The sequence below is a fragment of the Amblyomma maculatum genome, chromosome 1, assembly GCF_055883805.1.
Source record: "Amblyomma maculatum isolate TAMU_Amacu chromosome 1, ASM5588380v1, whole genome shotgun sequence".
NCBI classification, from domain to species: Eukaryota; Metazoa; Arthropoda; class Arachnida; order Ixodida; family Ixodidae; genus Amblyomma; species Amblyomma maculatum.
The window spans coordinates 111,731,979-111,753,568 of NC_139344.1; the positions used below are offsets into that span (position 1 = coordinate 111,731,979).

General features: G+C 45.6%; 1 protein-coding gene across 1 annotated transcript in view; it reads left to right on the forward strand.

Moving 5' to 3' along the window:
- The window catches only part of LOC146203500 (protein qui-1), a 587,371-nt gene that overhangs the window by 523,807 nt on the left and 41,974 nt on the right, over positions 1-21,590 (forward strand). Inside the window, exons 15-18 of the mRNA XM_084588801.1 lie at positions 568-667; positions 1,158-1,273; positions 1,877-1,994; positions 10,244-10,507. Of these exons, the coding sequence (XP_084444927.1) occupies positions 568-667; positions 1,158-1,273; positions 1,877-1,994; positions 10,244-10,507 (598 nt within the window). The remainder of the gene's footprint in view (positions 1-567; positions 668-1,157; positions 1,274-1,876; positions 1,995-10,243; positions 10,508-21,590) is intronic.

A 21,590-nucleotide genomic window follows, 5' to 3' on the forward strand; every position in this document is an offset into this window, starting at 1 on the left:
TGCGTTTGGCGTCTAGAGGACATCGATGATGAGGAAACAAATACCAGTGGGTGATCCTCTAGCTTCAGTTATGTCGATGTAACCGACCTGGAGCGCCGTATTGATAACCAGTACCCTTGGTAGAGTGTCAGAATGGGTATTAAGGGAAAGACAGCCTAGTTCATGGCCACATAGAATGAGAAAAAGTGGTGCGCAGACATGAGTAGGCTCGTATAGAGCACTCTAGAAGTGGCAGGCGGAACAAGACGTAGACAATTACAATAGAGGTAGCGGTTTTTAGAGGTAATTTTGAGCTGAAGCGCTGCCGCATTGCTACACGAATAAAAGCACAAGTGCACTCCTCCAACGAAGAAGATTTTATAAGATTTCACGCTATTTGTCCCTTAGCACACCGCCTCGGCGCTCTAGACAAGCGCGCTCGCCTCTCTTTTGCTCATACAGACTGGCGACGGTTCACAGGGACAGTTCTTTCGGAGAGGCCATTTGTAGTGAACTCCGCTGACAATGATGATGCCTGTGAGTTTGTTCTTATTGAATATTCCGCGTTATTCGTTTCCCTTCTTTCAGGGACCTGCATTTGACGATTCAAGCAAATCAAAGAGAAAAGAAGACTGGTCTGATCTCCTCCGAGAGGTCGATGAGCTTTGGCAGCACCTATTTCATAGCGGTAAGATAATTTAGAGACTGTAACAAAGGAGAATATTTTTTTCTCATTTTAATATAACAATGCAAAAAGCAACTTTTGCGGGTGTATAAAAACGTAGTAAGCGAAGAATCGAGGACTGTTCTAATGGTGTCATCACAGCTGCTGGCGTATCGCCGCGAACAAAAAGCTACGCCATGGCTACTTTTATTACGCAAACACTTCTTTGGAAGTTTTGCTTCGTTCAAAACAATAGCAGTGTGAAGCAGTCAGGCATAAACACCAGCTCTTTCTCTGATATTAATTGGCGGCTAAGTGCCTGGTGGTAACTAAGGCCGTAGCGCTTCAAACGCAAGGTTGCTGCACGCTGCGGCGTTTTATGAGTTACATCGCGTCTATCACAACTGAATTGATACCCTAGCTCTCTTGACCTCAACGTGTTGTCCACTCCATCAGCAGAAAGGCATCTCTATTTCCCTGGTGTTTAAATTTTTTTCATATCTTTTGCTTACAGGGGACTCGAAGCGGCTCAATCAAGATGCTGTGTGTAATTTTGAATTTCTACTTTCCGCCATTAGAGGAGCTTCCATCAGCTATGTGAAAAGCGTTTTGGAAATCGTTCGCGCACAAGTACGTCCACTTTTTCTTTACACCCTTTTGCATGATGTAGAGATAGGCGGCTAATATGTCATGACACAAGGAGAACAGTCTTCATAGTCCTTTATTCCTCGAAGAGTGCACGATTTTATGGCACCTGAAACGTTCGACGCTTGGTGGCAGGTGAGGATGCGTTAATTTCGCCGAACCGATCCTACATTAACGAATCTCGCATTGTCCTTTGAGTGAGTGCGCGCGACATCTTCTGTTTTGGAACATGTCGCCAGCAGTCACTGGTCACATTGTTGCTCACTGGTCTATGCTTCCTGCGTCGTTGACCTATCCCGGCGATGGCATAATACCAGGGTATAAAATGACGGCATCCAGCGACCAAGTAGGGCAGGAATGCATTTGAAGGCTTTTATTTTTTTTTTTAAATTGCGCCGCCAGATACCTCAAATAACAATGGATGACGGGATAAGCTTTCCGCATATCTTGCGCCCTTTGATCAAAATATTTTCTAGTTCTCACCGCCCTATATGAGCCATTATGTGAATGATGTATGAACCATGTCCTTCGTTTTAGCTTAGTTGACGAGGCTGTTAAGTTTCGCTCGCTTTTTTTTACCCCTCATAGCTCCTAGACTGGAAAATCGAGCTTCTGTACAACATGACCAAACAGTCTGTCGACGTCTTGAGCCAAGACCCTCAGCAGCTGGCCACAGAAATTTTAAACTGGCTCCGACCCTATGCTGGTATGGGTCCTTTTTTTGCCATGTATCTGTCTGTGCACGCGCGCGCGTGTGTGTGTGTGTGTGTGTGTGGCGGGGGGGGGGGGGTGAAAAATACTGTTCACAGCGTAGTATTTTTTGTTCAGCATTATATGTTCTGTATACATAGCAGCCACATTGCGTTACAAATACTGTTGTGGATTGCTTTTGCGGTAGTGAAATGTTAGCCGTTACTAAGGTAAACTTTTTCTCAACACTTCCTTCTTATGCTCGACTACTGTTCCCAGGGACGCTTTTCGATGGAGGCGAAAAGCAAGGCGCCCGTGTGTTGTGCGATGTCAGCGCACGTTAAAGAACCCCAGGTGGTCGCAATTTCCGGAGTCCTCCACTACGGCGTCTCTCATAGCCTAAGTTGCTTTGGGACGTTAAACCCCACAAACCAACCAACCACTTCCTTCTTGTGCCCACCAAATCAGAATTCACAACTACGCACTCACGAAGCACATGTGCAGACCAATGCATGACCAGACGCGGAAGTACAATTTACACCATACACTCAGTATGGAGCCGCACTTCCTGCAGAAAGCATCTCCCAAATCATTTACTCGCTGAACTGCCAATACACGCTGGATGGCCTGTGCGTCCTATAGTTTTAAGAGCTGAGAAGTGTAAAGAAAAAATCGCAGCGTTTACATCATTGTACTTAAGCAAAGTAGAGTTCTGGGCTAGTTGGTAATACATGATAAGTGGGAGGCTTAGCGCGGAACAGACAAGGACAAGGACAGACAAGGCCTTACGTTCACCGCGTAACGCACAACCTAAAGAGAATAGCGGGAAAGTTCGATGTAGACGTTGTTTCCACGGCACCTCAAAAACTGTCTAGTCTGTGCGCTCTGACCAGCCTAAGCCACCAGAAACCGGCATGTAGTGTAAAGCATGTAACTAAGTTCGTTGCCTGTAAAGTGGGTGTTGTGTATGAAGTCCCTCTAAGCTGTGGCCGCGCCTATATAGGCCAGACTGGCCGATGTCTAAATGAGCGCTTAAGGGAACATGCTGCATCGTTTAAATCGTTCCAATCTAATAACCTGCCTAGGCATTGTTTAAGTTGAAAATGCCATCCACTTTTCGGGCAAACAAAAGTTCTTGGTCGGTCTAAGGTGCAATTAGCAAGAGAGCTTCTTGAGGCGTCATTCATCCATAGATTAGGAACCGATAAGTGTGTTAGTGAAACGTCGGTTATTCTGTTGAAAAAGGAAGCATTGTTTTTAAATGCTGTGTAAGTTTTTTTTGTATGCTTCCGGTATTTCTTCTCTATTTCTTCTGTTTTATCTGCCTTTGGGTGGCCCTAGATTATCTTGAATTATCTTTCCAGTCATGCAAATTCAGGGCTTTATAGAGCATGCGCACATATTTTTCCCTCGAGTTCGTACATTTTCCCTTCCAATTTTCAGTTGTAAGTTAGCGCTCGTCCTGTGTGCCTCTCTTGTCCTTGTCTGTTCCGCGCTAAGCCTCCCACTTAACATCATTGTACCTTCGTAAATAAAAGCGTTTCTATGCTTTCAAGTTCTCAAAGACGCAGACGCAGAGAGTTTGCACTTGCACGGATGGAAGCGCAGCGCTTCCTTCGAGCGGCCGTGGCACTTGTCTTGTGGAAGCGGCGGCCATACGCTTCCTGCACGAACCTAATGCTACTCAATTAATCCGAGAAAACTGTATTTTGTCTTCAAAATGATAGACATTAGCTCTTTTAATGACGTACTGCGAAACTCGAGTGATTTTGGCCCCATTTATTGTTATCGCTCAGCGGCGCCACCTCTCGCGTGAGGTCCTACGTGGTGTGCCGTGGGACTGCCATAGAAGTCTAGCGCAAGGATTAAGTGCGCGCCAGAGCGTGCATTTAATTTTCCTTGCATGAAACGTGCTTAAAAAAGCCAGCTCCTTTTCTTTTTTGTTCCTGTACGGGCTGTAAGGAAGGTCGTATTTCCGTTTAACAAAAGGAAGCGCTTAACAGGAGCGGCTGACTGCCGTCAGGGACAGCTGGCGCTTATGGCAGTCGAAATCAGCGATGACGTGCATAAAAGAGGGAGGGGGGGGGGGTGCTCGGTTCTCCACGTTCTATACGCATTTCCGTCATACCAAGAGAAATTCCAGAGCCGTAGAGCGCCTTACCTTCTCAATTTTTTCTACATTTATTTCACTAACGCACTGAATGTCACGTACGCGGCCACTCGCCACCCATTTGGCAAAGCGATGAGAGAGAACTATGATTGTCATTTAAATTAGAACGCAGCTGTTGCTTTACTTCTTTTATATGTCGCTGCCGACTCCAGGTCCTTTTGTCCCTTTCACCGAGTGCAATAATGTTAAAAAAAGTTAGAGCTCGCTATGAGCATTGTTAATGCTCTTGAAATGTCTGAAACCGAAGACAAATCAGCCATTAGAAAGAAAAGAAATACTGCTAGTGGGCTGGACATTATGGACAGCTGGACAGCGGAGGACACCCTTCTAGTCTGCTCGTGCATGTAGACTTTACTGTGTGTACGTGCGTACGTGCGTGTGTGTTTGTGTGTGTGGGGGGGAGGGGGCGGGGGGGGGGGGTGCTAGACGCATGGTGGCTAGACTCAGTTTATGGTCAATAGGCTCACAAAAATTTACCAATGACGCATTAAGGTTTTCGCAGTCAGAGCATGTGAGTAGTCATAACTGCCTTCCGTAGTTTTTCTCGCGCGCACATTTTAATGCGTTTTTTTTTTTTTTTTAGTGAACTTTTCAAAGAAATCCAGTTCAGTTCAATGCTCTTTTACCGACTGTTTCTTCCCGGTTGCTCTCCTCCCCTTTTCTTTATTCGGTGTTGTTCTGGGTGGTGAACTTTTGCTTTTCGCTGCGAATTCGACCAAGCAAGCAAGCAGAATGCCGAAATCAGTAGAACGGCTTTGAAAAGTTGGAGCTAGACATTGAGCACGGTGCCGTCTAGAAGCAAGTATTCATTAAAGTCACTTATTTGAAATATGTTCTTCTTATCTGGCCAATAGCAAGGGCGTATGATACCTTTGAGGAGATAATTTCAAATAGATAATTAGAATCACCGATAGAATATTATATGTCCATAGTCCTAATTTAAGAGGTGTATATCTGAAGTGGATCATGAGTTACGAAATGTACACCGTTATGTGCTTATCGCTTTTCCCCTGCCGTTTCATGGTACGTTTTATATCCATTACCCAAAGGGAAAGGCGAGAGCACCCGGGCTAAAAGTAAATACTCATCTTACTTGTGCGGGCTTCGAGCAGCGTTCATTTCGCTTCGGGCCTGCAAACAAATAATAGGTCTGGGCTCAGAAAACTATCGCTCTAATGGAAACAAATTCTGAGAAGCCTAGCGAAAACTCGAGCGTGTCTCGCGCAGCCGTTGAGGAACTTGGTGAGGTTTTCTTGAGCGGCGTATCCGTGATTTACTGCAGTTAGCGCTTCCGAAATGCATCTTGCTCTGTCGGTTCTTTCTTCGGCTCTTTTCTCTTTTCCTCTCTTTTACTTAGGCTGTTTCTTCTCTTTTCTTCGGTGCCAGACTCGCCGTTCCAACAAAGAACAAATTACTTTCCTCTCTCCATCACCTGCCTTCCTGTTTGTCCTCCCACTGCCCCAAAGCGGCTGCCGGGCTATATATCTCCGTTGTGTGCTGCAGATTTTGTGTAGAGCCCTTCCTTACGGTCGGGAGGAGGAAGAGCAGTGTTTAGAGAGCAGATTCGTTCTCATTTAATGCGGTGCACCTGACGACACGGGGGATGAACAAAATGCGACAAAATGAGCGGACAAACGCGAGTAAGGCAATGGGAGCATTACAGGAGCTCTTCGATTAACAGAATCAAACAAAATTCACTAGGTCGTAGAAGCTCGCATGCCGGACACAAACGTTAGTAACGTCTCGTGTCTTGGAAGTTAAAGGAGAAAAATAAAGGAACACGTTATGAGAGAGGGAAGACGTATTCCCTGTAAAGCGGTTATTCCACGTGCTTTCGGACGAGGGTCAGAGGAGAAAAACGCCAGGAAAGGACGGGCAAGAACGTGTGATCACTTTTCGCAAAAAATTCCCAATTACCCCACGCTTCGCACTCTCCGCGTTTGCTGGTACTCCCTGCAGGAACGAGGAGCGCGCCTTTCGTCGCAGGAGCAATAGTGAAAGTCACGTCAGATGTCCGTGCCAAGCGGGCTGCCTCCCGGTTTTAAGCAGTGCGGTACATGTGCGCAGCTTTGACTGCCGCAATAAATGACTGCAGATACCAAGTGGTCGGCGGATTTGGACAGCGAGCAAAAGCTTGACGGAAGCCGCACTTACCGGGTGGGGTTTTACTGCAGGCGCACGGGTGTCGCACGGTGGTCAGACGCCGCGGTAGTTGTGACGTACACGGCCGTAGTTAGTTGGAGAAAAGATAATCCACGGGGATTGTTGGGAAAGTGTCAGTGTATGCGCATGTAATCTTGTTGTAGATCATCTTTTTCTCGCGTCGCCATTCGCGAAATTGTTTCGTGCGTCCAGTTTGTTTTGAATTAAACTGCTGTGTTGTTGTCTTTGTCTAATCTTGTGGTGTGGATGAGTGGTAACAAATTGTTAACTAATTAATGAGTAACTATATAACTAGTACCCAATTATTCTTTATTCATCAGGTATTACCGATTAACTGTTAACTGTGGATCGACTTAATGTAACTAACTAATACCCGTATTACACGGGCAGTTTCAACTGCCGTTCAGTTGAAAGACAGGTCAGTCTTTCAACTGACGTTGAACTGAACAGCAGTCGGCTGCAGTTACACGGATCCTCTCACGAAACTAGTTCAGTTCCTGAATAACTTGATTTCACCATATGCAAGTAACCTATGACTACAAAAATAATTGCTTTGTTTTTCATCATGAACAACTTTAAACATTATTTGCAAGCAATATACATCCTGTCTCGATTTCTGTTTCTTGTACGCCACAACTGAACCCGAGGCAGTCAAGACAATTCATTTGAAGCACGCCTGGCTTCAGCGCTTAGTTTTGTTTTGTTTTGTTTTTGTTTTTTTCGGTGCGGCTTCGTGCGCTTGTGTGTGACGCTCGTTTGATTAGTAAAACTTACATGCTAGGACTGCTGGGACAGCAACCTTCCATATGATCTGAGAACACATAGCGGTTGGAAGTGCCCCCGACTCGACCGATGCTGTGCGTCTACTGGCAGTCATGTTGTCAGTTGACCGGTTCAACTGCGGCCTCTGGCCTCAGATGAACTGAGCTGCCGTCGATAATTCAACTGCGGTTGGTGCTGCCGTGTAACATCGCTACCTGCCGTTCAGTTAAACTGATCGCCAACTGAATTTCACGCCCGTGTAACGAGGGTATGAATGTAAGTATTCTGAAAGCTGCCAGAGCACTCTTGGTGCTCATGCATCGCCACCTGTGCATTATCTCAGTAACCATAATTAATGATTTGGTGGCGATTGATGTGCTTCGACGCCATGGTGTCGTTCAGTTTGGTTTATGGTGTTTAAGATCTCAAAATAACATCGGCTATAAGAGAAGCCTCAGTGAAGAGCTCGAGAAATTTTAACCACCAGGGATCCTTAACTTGCACTGACATCGCGCAAATAAGTATACTGTGGTAGTGTGTCATGTGTTACGTTACGGACAGGGATATGCTTTGGGAGTCGCCTAAGAATGCTTACGCAATAAAAGATGGGGTTTGGTTTTTTTTGTATGGTGATTTGCGTCCCAAAGCGACTCAGGCTATGAGAGACGCCGTAATGGAGGCCTCCGGAAATTTCAACCATAACGTGCACTGATATCGCTCAGTACACGACCTCCTTGCTTTTCGCCTCTGTCGAAGAGCGGCCGTTGCGGCCTGATTTTGATCCCGCGTCTTTGAGTTCAGCAGACGAGTGCCCTAACCACTGCGCCACCGCGGTGAGTTGCGATAAATTATTATGTATTTAGGATGACTGATATGATTGATTCACGTTTTAGAGGCTCCGTACTCATCCGAAAATGTTCTTATTTGAGCTGTAGCTGGCACAGAGGCAATGGTTGGGTTACAAACTTTAGGACAAAATTTAAGCCTTTCTTGGCTCTTGCGCGCAGTGTACAGAACATGTGACCAGATAACGTCCATCGCACTGGTACTTAAGGGGGAAACAACTTCTCCACCGGGAATCGAACCACTATCCCTCCAATCCAGAGCCAAGCGCTCAAACTACTTCTCCACGCCGGGCTTTTTTTTTTTTTTCTTCGTTATTGCCTGGCTTTGATGCACAATATTCCACAAAAGTTCCGAGAACACTGTAGAATCTGCAGTGGAGAAATGCTAAAGCCTGAGCGTTGCTACGGCACACGGTACATCACTCGCCCCTTGTCGAACACAACCAGCGTTCCGTTGAACGCTTTAAAGTTCACCGGCATTCTATATAATTGGTTTATAGGAAAGAAAAAGCGCCGGGTGTCTGTCACTCGCGTAGGCTCGCTCACACATCTCGCGGACAAATCTCGGCGACGCGAGATTTTCACTGTGAACCTAGAAAGGCTTTCGCCTTTATTAATTGGTTCGCACTTGTTTCTGTGGGCACCTGAGTCTTTTTGGGGCACCATCGTGTCCACACGCCGGCGACCGGATTTTCGCGTAACGGCGCTAGTAAAGCTTTGGCTTTAAAATGAAACCCCAATTATAACATGAAGAGCACATGGCTATGTACATAAGGGACATCATGATAAGGCGGAGACAAATGCTCTATACTCTTGAGAGCCATTCGTGAGAAACAGATCGTAATTCTCCTTGTCTAGTGTAAGGACGATAGCAGCAATGACAATGGCGAAACAGTTAATGATAACGATGACAGTGGCGATGACAGGACGCTGCACTTAGTGATAGTGATAATGATGATGATACTAGCAATGACAATGACGGTACATTTAGTCGATAAATACGATGATACAGCAATAGTGATGACGATGATAATGATATCGATGAAAATGTCGCTGCAGTTAATGAAAACAGTTCCGTAAAGTGGATTTCCGATCTCAAGCAGACTTAAGTGCAGTCCCGTTATTTTTTGTTTCGTTTTTCACCTATCTAGAAATTTTGGACATCTTCTAGGAAAGAGCGTTTGAACATACCTGTTCGGTTTTCGCATGGCAGTCTGCGTTATTACGCGATGGCGTACACAGCTCGTTCGGTCAAAAAGCCGTCACCGTAACCCAGATCTAAGAAACGTGTCGGAAAAAATACGCACATGCATTTCTGTCAAAACTGTGACGCTACCGTCATCTGTGCAGCGTTCTGACTGGTGCCTACCATTTTCCTTCCCAGTTAACATCCACCTGCTGCTAGTAAAGTTGGAGGCTAGCTCGTGATAGGGATTAGAACCGACGACATATGCAGTAAATCCAACTGTATGCCATAAATTGTAAGTGTAAGTGTCCACCGAGAAATGAGACAGATGCTGCCTGCCTTGATTTCCTTGAGCTCAGGGTGGTGCCATACCATTTTCCTTCCCAGTTAACATCCATCTGCTGCTAGTAAAGTTAGAGGCTAGTTCGCGATATGGATTCGAACCAATGGCATATTTAGTACCCCCAACTGCATGCCGTAAGTTGTAAATATAGGTGTCCACCGAGAAATGAGACAGATACTGCCTGCCTTGATTTCCCGGTGTTCAGGGTGGTGCCATACCAAATTCTTTCCCAGTTTGCATCCATTTGCTACTAGTAAAGTTAGAGGCTATAGTCAGAGATAGGGATTCAAACCGACGACATGTGTAGTACCTCCAACTGTATGCCGTTAATTGTAAGTGTAGGTGTCCACCGAGAAAAGCCTGCGCCTTCCTTTCCAAAGAATACCAAACGAACTGAAGGCGTTTAACAGTGTGCCAAACTCTGTACCAGTTTCTCAGTGCCACAATAATATTCCACAGTTACCCCAGAACTAAAAGACGCCCCAAAATCCTGGGCCTGGCCAAGTCGCCTGCTACACACCGAGTAAAGACGTTTCTACCTCTTCGTCTTCATATCATAGAAGCCATCCAGCAATTATGACTATTCACGTTTATATAATTTAGCTGGCTCAGCCAGTCGAATTTACGCCAGAAGACTGGTCTTGTCCTCCTGGCCACGTTTCGCCTTGTACTGGCCAAGAAAACTTTCTTGCCACAGCAGAGCCCTCATATGCTTGATCTTCAAGATACAGGGGCTCCTAGGATGGAAAATATGTAGACACCCCAGTGACACTGCTTCGTTCGCCTTGGCATGCAGATGGCAACTCGAAGGTGCTGGGGGACCTGGTGAGCCAGGCGAGCAGCTGGTGCAGCCAGGCCAAGACTCCGCTGCTGGTTCCGCTCACTTCGTGGCTCAGCCTGGCGCTGCCGCCGCAGGTGCTCTCGCTAACACTTTCGGCGCCCATACGACAGCTTGTGGCCGCGCCCGACAGCCAGCACGTGTTCTTTTCCACCGAGGCGGACGACAAACTGGTCTCCGTCTACCACCTCACCTCCAAGAAGCTAGTCCGCCAGATGGCCGGTGCGTACAACGGGTTGCACGCGTCGTCCACAAAAACGCAAATGTCTACTTACATGCTACTTCAGCTTTTATCCTAAGTAGTGCTTTCCAGCGCTTCCACTGGAATGTAGTTGTGCCGCATTCTCATCTTTGGTTATTTTTTTTTTTTTTTGCTCGTTTACACTGGCTAAGAGGGGTAAGGGTTTACACTCTGCATTCATCGCAATGCTGACATGAGTCGATAATTACACAAAAGCTGGAAATTCGCTCTCTTACGCGCGCAACGCAAATAATCTCAGAAACAAGCGTAGACATGAAGCTGCTTTCCCATCTCTGCAGATTAAACCGTGAACCAACTATAGCCTCACAAGAACAATTCTGCTTTAAGCCTCTGTAGGAGCAACAGATAGTTCGCTACAATTTCAGCCACATATACAGTTTTATGGGCAGATTATGGAAGATTTCGCCTTCGCGTCGTCTGTTTAGTTCAAATTTTGGTAGACTCGCTGCCTTGCTGATAATTAACATATAGTGTTGAACAGTTCTAGTCGACCTCCGAGCGTTATACTCATAGTTCTTCAGTACATCTGTCTTTTTGCTTTTTAATATTAACATGACTGTTACTTTCATTGTTTATCATGGTCCCGATATGAAGAAAACAATGGAGTAGAGTATCTCGTTGCCAGTGTGACATATATGCTATAGCGCGTTTATACCCCAAAGGGAGCAAACAGGCACTGAAACCAAGGGAGGCATGGTTCATTCTTTGGTTGTTGGTGTGCCGCTCACGGAGGCAGTGACTATGCGTTCTTCTCGAGCGCCTGCCTGCCGCATTCGCAGCTAGCCTTGGTGTCATCGGCTGTCGTCATCATTTCGTCAATCTCTTACGTAGTATCGTGGGCGGGATTTCCGGCGCGCTCTGAGCGTTCAGTTTCCGAATCGGATCCGAACAGGCTGAAAATTTAATCGCGGATATCTCAATATCTGTTGCACTTAGGGACATGCTGCAAATTGTATTAGCTTTAAATAATAGTCTTCAAAACCGCTATTGTAATATGCAGTGTAAAGTGTAGAGTTAAAAAATAGTTAACAAAATTTGGCTAAATAATTAAATGACTTCGACCGCAATGCCTTTGTCTTGTGCACGCCGAGCCGAATATACGCTCCGTGAAAGCGGCATTCGCGATACTATCAGCGCCTTTATTTAAAAAGTCTGTAAACGATTAAAACACCACCCTGTATATGGATGGGGTGGTAACCTACGCTATTGCTTCATACCGTAAAGACAGAGTTTAAGTGTCCGCATTAAATTTTAGCTCACACATTAGTGCTATAGCTTCCAGTGAACTTAAGAAAGCAGGATTCGCCTTTATGCCTGTAAATGTATTTACACAGATAAAACTCAAGTCCCACTTTTCAGATCGTCCTCTTTTTATTTATTTATTTATTTATTTATTTATTTATTTATTTATTTATTTATTTATTTATTTATTTATTTATTTATTTATTTATTTATTTATTTATTTATTTATTTATTTATTTATTTATTTATTTATTTATTTATTTATTTATTTATTTATTTATTTATTTATTTATTTATTTATTTATTTATAGATACTGCAATCACCACATGGTTGTTTACTTCCTTGGGACCAGCTCTCTTTTTTCGCATTCATGGCTGGAAAGTTCCCTTTATTCTTTGCCCTGCTACTTTCTCCCTCACTTTCCTCCCTTCCCCTCCATAGTGTTTCTTCTTTAGGAGCAAAAGCATATTTACACAGCCAGTGATGATCGCGCTGCCTAGACGAAGACAAGTCCTTTCGCCGAAACGTTGCCTCGGCTTGCGAACTGGGGCTCCCCCTCTTCCCGTGTTCAATGATCTTTAAATACTGGGAGTGTGTACCGGCACAAAGCCGACAATAAAGATGTCAGTTGCATATGCGACTCTGATTGTGCCCATATAGTATTTTATATATATAATTTATATCCAACTGGTGCCACAGCTGTACTGTGCGAGGCAAAGCGCTGCCAAGATTAAGTAAATTGAAGCGCTGAGGTTTCCGCGCATCCACTGCTAGAGGGATTCCGAAAACTACGCATCTTTGTCGTCGCTTTTATTCAACAGCTATACACAGCCTTTTTCTTCCGACCATCGCGCCAGTGAGCACACTTTGACACGAGTCGGTAGTGCTGACCTTTTTCTTCAACCTTTCTTTCTTCTGACTAGGCGCCACTGTCCTGAGGGACGAGCTCCTTTCTCTCTTAGCGCTCTGCTTCAAATACCTTTTCGTCCCCGTGGAAACCGACTCTCGTTAGATCACGACGTCCGCGGAGATCGTGCCCGCCCCGAAAGAACGCCGTCTCCGTCGGCCCTACGCCTCTTGTTTTCCTGTCTGTGCGCGTTGTGCCCCGCAGCTCCCCTCGTAACGCGAACCCGCACAACGGCGCGTACGTATGCCCTGCTGAGGCTGAGCGAAATTTTCATCAAATGCACGTTTCCCGTTGCGCCCTCCCTGTAAACAAAATAATAGATACACGCAGAGCAGCGGAGCTCGCGATTGCTCGCCTCCGGAAGATTTTCCGATCGGAGATTGCTTTGTCAGGAGGATTGCGGATAGCGCTTTTTTTTTTTTTTTTTTTTTTACCATAGGCGCATTTCGCTGCTGTTCTCTGCTCCGCGTATGAGCAGAAGGCCGCGCGCCCCGGAGTCGAAGGGAAGATCGATGGGACAATTCCCCATTGTTCGTCTCTTTCGACCTCTTCCCCATACGCCTGGCTTGTTACTTGGTTTATTTCTTAAGTTTACTGCCCACATCGATAGCAAAACTGATGTGCAGTTGCTCAGTTTTGGTTGCAAGATTCCTGTCTTCAGTTGCGACGCACATTCGTCTAGCCACGCGTCTTTGTAGGACGTAGACGCTTATACATTTTTCCCGCTTCAGATCGTCTGTGTTGCAAGTACTGTATTTGTGTGTTGTTTTTTTTCGTCGAGGATAAAAAGGATGTTCATGGAGCGAGCGTCTGCAATTGAAACTTCCTCCGCGCATGTATTCTGAAGACTGCCACGCGTTTCACGTGAATCTCAGTAGCTCCTTTGAACGATGCTTTCGCCACCTCTGCTCCATCTTTTCTTCTTCCGAGGAGCGAAAATCTTCAATCACAGAAACCCTCTCTCTCGGGAAATGGGTTGTTAAAACGGCAATGCATTCGTGAGAGGCGCTTTATTTGCTTTTTCGCTTCTTTTATTTACTTTTGTTATTGGCTCATATCCGACGGTACCATCGCGTTCGACAAAAATGCCTATCAACTCAGCCGTATATGTTTCATCTTAAGGTTGACTATCCGGGGCATGTGTTGTAACCACGTTGAAACAGTTGCACATATAAAATTGAACAGGTGCGACGTGTACAAATCTGCGTGTAAAAAAAGGTACAAGTCTGCATTAGCAGTATTGGTTATACATGTCGCTCCCACAATGATCGCCTTCCCTTGATTCCTTGACTTTAATTTTGTCGTCACTTTTCTGTTCTACCGCTGCATCATTTTCTCCTTGGTAGAGACTTCAGGGGCAGATTTCCCATCTCTCAAAAGAAAACTTTACACTGAAAAACAATGAAGTCCGTTTTCGCGACCAAAAATGCCTAGGAAATACATTGTTTAAACTAGACCGCCCCCCCCCCCCCTTTTTTTTTTTTTCCTAACGCTCCTTCCAAGAGCATCCCCACAAGTCTGCCCTTGGCGTCTAGAAGGTAAAAGTGACGAGTGGGTGGGTGGTTTGGTCAACGCTTTCTGGAGAGTGCAGATGAGTGGTTAATGTTAGATGATGTATCTGTAGGGAGGAGGTGGATTGCTTTTTGACAGGTGGAAGATTCTGAAGAGAGGAGATAGATGGGAGGGCGAAGGCGGGCGAGTAATGGGAGGATCCGTCCTGGAAGGTGGCAGCAGCCTCACTCAGTAGAGGACGGACAGATTTTCTTCAACTAAGGGTAGCAATGTGAACGCATTAAAACACACTCGAAATCCCTTATAACCCCGCAGTTGTAACGAACGTTTATACTCTCTTTCACACATCCGAGGCAATGCTATTAAGGCTATAGCGCTCTTGTCTGCGCAGCCTGCGTCCGCGTCCAAAAATTACGCCTTTCTTGCGATGAGTGTAAATAGTAAAAGTATTGCCTGCAGGCTTAATACGTAAATATTTGCCACCAGTTTGGTTAAAAAAAAAGCTCGTGCTGTTGTGAGCGATCGAAATCTGTGAATTTGCATTTCGCTCTTGTCGTTTTAGTTCGTCACAGACGATTTCATCGCTAAAAGTAGATGTAAGAATGAAATGTATTGGATGAAAGGTCTACCGCTCTCAAGGGCGCCTCAGTTCTACTTCGGCACGTGTCTTCTCTGACTGCGTGTTCTAGGCGTCCACTGATAAGCAGTATAGTTCTGTTGTTTTTCAAGTTTGCGCATCGAAACAAGTCGGAGTGATTCGTGTCTTCTTTTTTTTTTTTTCCTGTGAACTACTTGTGTTGCTTTCACACCGTTGTCCCTGATGTTTGAAACTGAGTACCGCTATTACAAGCCATGGTCAAGCTACTGTCAAACACGCATCATAGCCATGACCACTTCGATTTAGATAAAATTTATAACAGTAATCGCATTACTCGGATAGACCAAATGATGAAGCTCTGTAGCTCGTCGCGCGGTCCAAGAACAAGCGCTGTTACCGCACACGTAGAGACCAAGAGGCACCTCCAGACCCTAGTGACATCTTCCCTTTGGATGGCACTTCCTCCTTCCTTTTAAATACAGCAAAAGGCGGCGTTGAAGCTAAATTGCCGCTGGTCAAATCAGCACCGGCGGGTTACAAGGTCAGCCAGCATATGCTTGTATGCCGACATGGCAAAGCGTATGGGTCGAAAGAGGGCAGGGCATTGCCTCCGTGAAGACAGGGCTACCGTTGAAGGCGGAACTACTCTACTCGGCAGATGATCAACCACTTACAAGGATCTAAGAAGTTTGAATGCCAACAACGTGATACGCCTCACTGGCCTAACCGGTTACGTGGCGTGCTTCGCCTGTCTAATTCGGTCCTGCACCTTCTTCGCTGGCGTGGTTGACAACTCCCGTAATCCTCCACGCTATGAAATCCACGTTCCCATATTTTATACCTACAATACAAAGTCCTGAATGATTCGTTGCTTAGCAGGATTTGCGGCATTGGCATGGCGATAAAGACAGGGGGAGCTCGTCAACTTTGCTGTTCACCACGGCGACTTCCTCGCTCTTGCTACTATCGCTCTTGCTACCACCATGTGTAGAATCCAGGCATTAGACACATAGCACGATTCATGCGCTAAAGATGTTCTGTCGGCGCCGAATCATCCAGCGCATGCGGATAGCAAATGAGCCACCAGGTGTCGACGTCCCGCAATGCCGGCTTGATCGGTCCGTGGACAACAAATGACACTGACAAACACCCCTCGCGATCACAGGACACATTCTATAAGGAGGCATTATGCATTCGCCATTTCATCTGACGCCCCGTCATTGTTATGTCAGCATCGGAAAAAGGCACGGAGCGGCCAATCACGGAAATCACAAAGCGCGTTCCCAGCTACCGCATTCGCCGAACGCAGCGGCTCACTGTTAGCTGCGCTAAGAAACTAATGGCGAAGTCTGGTAGTCGATGAATTAATGATCTGGTTGTTCCCCAGACACGCTTTAAAACCGCTGCAACATTACCGAACAACAGTGACCGAAGCCGGGGTATCAAATGGATGCAAACGCGAAACGGTAAGGTGAATCCTTCAAGGTACGGCCCCGAATGTGTATTTGTCACAACGCTTCCCGATTTGGTAAGGATTAAAACCAGCGGAAAGACGCAAAGAAGAAGCTCACAACACAACGCTGGACTAGCAACTGAGTTTATTGCTAAGAAATTCCTCACGGTTCCTCCTCCGGTTCCGGTTCTTCTTCGAAAACCATTTGCAGGAGCTGCTATAATATGCCTTATGGCAAGCTTGCGCACAAAAAAAAAAAAAAAAAAAAAAAAAAAACTGACATTCATATATACCCTTCAGCGAAGAAGCAACACATTCGCACGTGGCAAGAGAAATAATCAAAAATACAATCACGGGGAAAATTACCTTAACAGCACGCTATGCGCTGTAAAGAGCTTAGAAACTGAAATTCTTTATCGTGCAAGGTAACAGAAGTTTCGCTGACACAAGTCTAATCATTTTTAACAATGTGAAAAGCCTCGAGGATTTCGCGCTGGCTCTTTGTTTTTCCCCGCCCCAGAATGACTGTTTCATTAAGCAGCGGCCTGCATTTATGCTCCCGGCAGTGTTTCGGCAAATTGGCCCGCTCGTCTTTCATGCTCACGAAGTCGGGCATTTAAACACCGACCTGTCTGTCCGACGTACATATTCCCGCGTGATAATGGAATGCAATAAACAACTTGAGTTACACAGGATACCAACTTCGTCTCGTGGTTCACCGTGCACTGCGACTTTGCTTTATTGCTAATTCTCCTGCACAAACTAGCCAATTTACGTGGAGCGGAAAAAAACCAGTTGCACACCTTGACGATTGGCGACCTTCTTTATGTTGTGTGAAACCGTGTGCACGTAAGGCATGACTTCGATCTTTCTTTTTTCTATTTTATCTGTCAGCTTCGTTTGCTTCGTCTTTACTGCCTTAAGGAGTTTTTCAGAGATCCCTTTAATTACATGAACAGGAAACCCCGACTCTATTAAATGTTTCTCTTGTTGCAGAAAGCTATCTTGCACGGTGCGAAAGCAACTTTCCTGCATCGCGTTCTTAAGACACAGGTTAGCTATACTCCTTTTAGTATAACTTTGAATGGCATGAGCTGTAGGGTAGCAAGGCCTTCTTTGTACGTGAAGCATAGGCCCAGCAAAGGTGCCCGCTGTCATGATATGTCAGAACAATGTCTAAAAACCTAATACTGTTGCGGTCGTGAGTGAATGTTAGAGCTTTAGAACAAGATCTAAACCAGTACAAAATATCGGTGGCTTCATCATGCAGATTGTCATCGGGAGGAATATTTAAAAGTACCAAGAAGTCATCAACATATCTGAAGACTTTGGTCACACAGGTCACTTCCAATCGTCGTTCAAGTAGGGTGTCAAAACGGACTAGATAAATGTTGGTTAAAACGGGTGCTACACTGCATCCTATACTTATTCCCCTCTTTTGTGCAAACACGTCACCATTAAAGTCAACCATCGTAGAAGACAGGTAGGCCTTTGAGAAGTTCCAAAACCCCACTCACAGAGCATCCACAGAGGTTTTGGAACTGAACTGCACCAAAGTCCCGCACTGCCTCGAATAGCTGATCGTGGGGCGCAGTAGTAAAGTTCCTCGATGTCAACGGAGATAGCGGTATATAATATTGACTTCCTTTCTTGAGTGCAGATGTGAGATCCAGGGAACTTTTTACTGCAAATGGGTCACATGGTTCCAGGGTAGAAAGCTTGGTTTTTAGAAATTGGCTGACCATTTTTTGCCATGATTCCCACTCTGTGACAATTGTTCTAAGCGGGCATTCAATTTTGCGAGTTTTCGCTGTGACAAACACACTAAGCTTGCTGCCCTTACACGATTCGACTGCCTCTTCAGTACAGACGAAGCAAACGAAGCTCACTGATAAAATGGAAAAAAGAAAGGTTGAAGTCATGCCTTACGTGCACACGCTTTCACTCAACATAAAGAAGGTCGCCAATCGTCAAGGTGTGAAACTTTTTTTCCGCTCCACGTAAATTGGCTAATTTGTGCAAGAGAATTAGCAATAAAGCAAAGTCGCAGTACACGGTGAACCACGAGACGAAGTTTGTACCCTGTGCAACTCAAGTTGTGTATTGCATTCCATTATCATGCGGGAATATGTACGTCGGACAGACAGGTCGGTGCTGAAGTGCCCGACTTCGTGAGCATGAAACTTTCCGACGAACGGGCCAATTTGCCGAAACACTGCCGGAAGCATAAATGCAGGCCGCTGCTTAAAGAAACAGTCATTCTGGGGCGAGGAAAAACAGAGAGCCAACGCGAAATCCTGGAGGCTTTTCACATTACTAAAAATGGTTAGACTTGTGTCAGCGAAACTTCTGTTACCTTGCACGATAAATAATTACAGTTTCTAAACTCTTTACAGCGCACGTAGATAGCGTGCTGTTGAGGTAATTTTCCCCGTGATTGTCTTTTTGATTATTTATCTTGCCACGTGCGCATGTGTTGCTTCTTCGCTGAAGGGTATATATGAATGTCAGTTTCTTAGCAATAAACTCAGTTGTTAGTGAAGCGTTTTGTTGTGTGCTTCTCTCTTTGTCTGCGTCTTTCCGCTGGTTTCCTTACCAATATGTACCAACTGGTCCAGTTCTCCACGCTTCCTGATTTATACTTGACCAAACCTTGTGCGGCTTGAAGATGAGTTGGTTGGTCCGGATGACGACGCCGATTTCGCAAAGTCGTGCACTAGCGATGTCATCTAAAGTGCAAACACTCCGCAACAGCCAGGAGTCTCGTGATGACAGTGATAAAGAGGCTTACCTACCGCCTGTTGCGCTGAAAGCTTCAACGGCGTGTAGTTATATCACTTTCCTAAAGCAGCTCGTTATTATCAACAGCCTCAATGTGGAGCACTTTAACGGGCTAGTAAGCCTGTAAGGCGCCGTGATAAGATCTGTAGACGCGCATAACGAACTTCTTAACGAAATAAATGCCACTTTTTCTATCTTTGTACTTCTGGCAATAGTAGGGAAAGTTAATTTGCTACAAACTTAAGATATATGATGAACTCAATTCGCGTAACCATCAACTTCGTTAAAAAGATACTCTACTTAAGCCGCAAGAACAAACTACGTCACCTTTTCCTATTTCCTGCAATAATCTCTACAAGTGTGAGTTTGAAACAAAAAAGAGCAAGGACAAAAACTGAAGTGAGAACCGATACACAGACAAATGTTGAAGAAATCCGCATGAGCATAGTTGACGTTACTAGGCTCTCGTCTCTCTGTTTGCCTTAGTCTTAGCTACCACCCGCCATTTGCTAACAGCCGCCTACTAAGCGCTTCCAAGTACCTCAAGAAGTGTATAGCCTGAGGCTGTTAGCAGCGAGAAGCACAGGCAGGCTCATTTTTGTGGAACTAAGCGCCATGGTGAAGAGAAAAAATAAACGCGAGTAAATGTGATAGTATCGCCTCAAGCTGGCTTGAGTATATGTTTCGTCAAAAAGGCTTTAGTTTCGATCATACCTACCAGTCCTTAGACTTCGGGAAGTTCGAGACGTTGCCGTCTTCGCAAGTAGGGAAGCTAACCTCAGGCAATAGAGGAACGCCCAGGCCTTGTCGCGCCACGCTCTGGTATAAGGGCAAGTAAAAGTCAGGAGCAACTGCTGAAATTGATCACGTCTCGCCATCTCCAAGGGTGCCTTAGTTTACCTCAAGATATAAAACGAAAGAACAGAACAGCCGCCTGAGGCGCTCTGTATCACTGCATTGCCGCAGCCTGCTGCACTGGACTTCATTGGCCACTCTCATTTTAGCAACATATGGAGCCATTCGTTCAGTTTTGATAGGACGCTTGCTATGTCAAGATTAACTTGCTGAGCGCCAACGCGGCTCGATAGTAGACAGCATGGCTCTTTGTGCCCAACACAGCTCGAATGAGGGTTTGCATGTACTACAACACTTCCTCTAGTAAAATTAGAAGAGGCGCAGTTGTGCCATGTATTAATGCGATAGAGCTGAAAGCCTCATAACGATCAAAACGACCTGGTTAATCGATGCAGTGACTACCTCGCACGTTCTCGTGACATGACCAAGCGTGGCACAGCCAAGGTCCTCAGGATGGGCAACGTCATCATACCACATGACAGGGCGAGTCTGGCGCCGGTTACGTAATTTGGCCGAGCGCAGCGGTGGACTCGTCTCTTCACAGTTACGCTTGGTTGTATGCAAACGTGTCTAGACAGCTCCACTTATCAGGTTGTAATGAAGCCAGAATCGATGCCACGTATGTCTACAGTATCGGAAATTTTCGGCAAGCGGAGGGGGGGGACCACTGAAGTATAACGCCGTGGACGGGACTCTCGGAGCCTCGCCGGCTGCTCGGGCTCATGCGTATGCTTCGAACTGCATTGACGCAGAAAGAACAGACAGAGCAGACTCGAACGCTCGTGCGTTCCCAGAACGTAACGTAATTAAGTGTCCCCTAATTTTTTTTTTTTTTTTGTAGCAGCACTATATGTAATCGTATTTTCTCCTTCGAGACAGCAGTGCTCTTGCGTTTCCGTGCGCTTTTTTTTTTTTTAATTCCTAGCAACGTGGGTAAGAGAAAAAGTGCGCCACATATTCCTTTTTAGTCGAGCATTTGGAACAGTAGTGAACAGTAGAGTACACTTTTGATACCGAATGCACAACTGCTTAAATAAAAAACCGAATTAGAGGAGCAGCAAGGGAAACAGCCGACATCATATTTTTGGTCGTATAGCCTCATACGAAGTTGGATGGGCACTTGTTCTCAGCAATAAAGACATTGTTTCTTACAAGACTGCTGCGACAAGTGAAATAAAAAAAGGCAACCTCTTTTTTCTGTGGCGTTGAAAATGCCTCAAAACGCAGAGAAGCCTGGGAGCAGAGAGCACATATAGGTTTTCTTTAAAACTTTGTTTTCAATATTTTCTTTCGCCTAAAGCATCACTTTTCGAACTCAGTGCTACAACGACCCATCCAAGCTTTGTAGCTGGCTGTTTCGAAAGCGCTGTTTGTGGTTTAAAACCGATATATATACATATACATAAAGAGGCTCAACAGGTAAAGTTCGACAAAGTATACAGTGGAAAGCTCGAATGACAAGAAAAAAAGTACCTGGGCGAGGCGATTTGAGATCCAGTAAAAATGCTTCCAGTACAAACCCAACGAAGCAATATTCGCCTACCTTTTATCTCTCTGTTTGGTTGTTGCTAACAGTGAACTTTCGCCGGTTTATTGTCGACTGATCCGAGCAGTTGCGTCCTGCCACGTTCACCCCGCGGCGGAAAGCGGTTTAAGATGATGGTGCCTGCCCTGGCCTTTGTCACGTAAGGGAC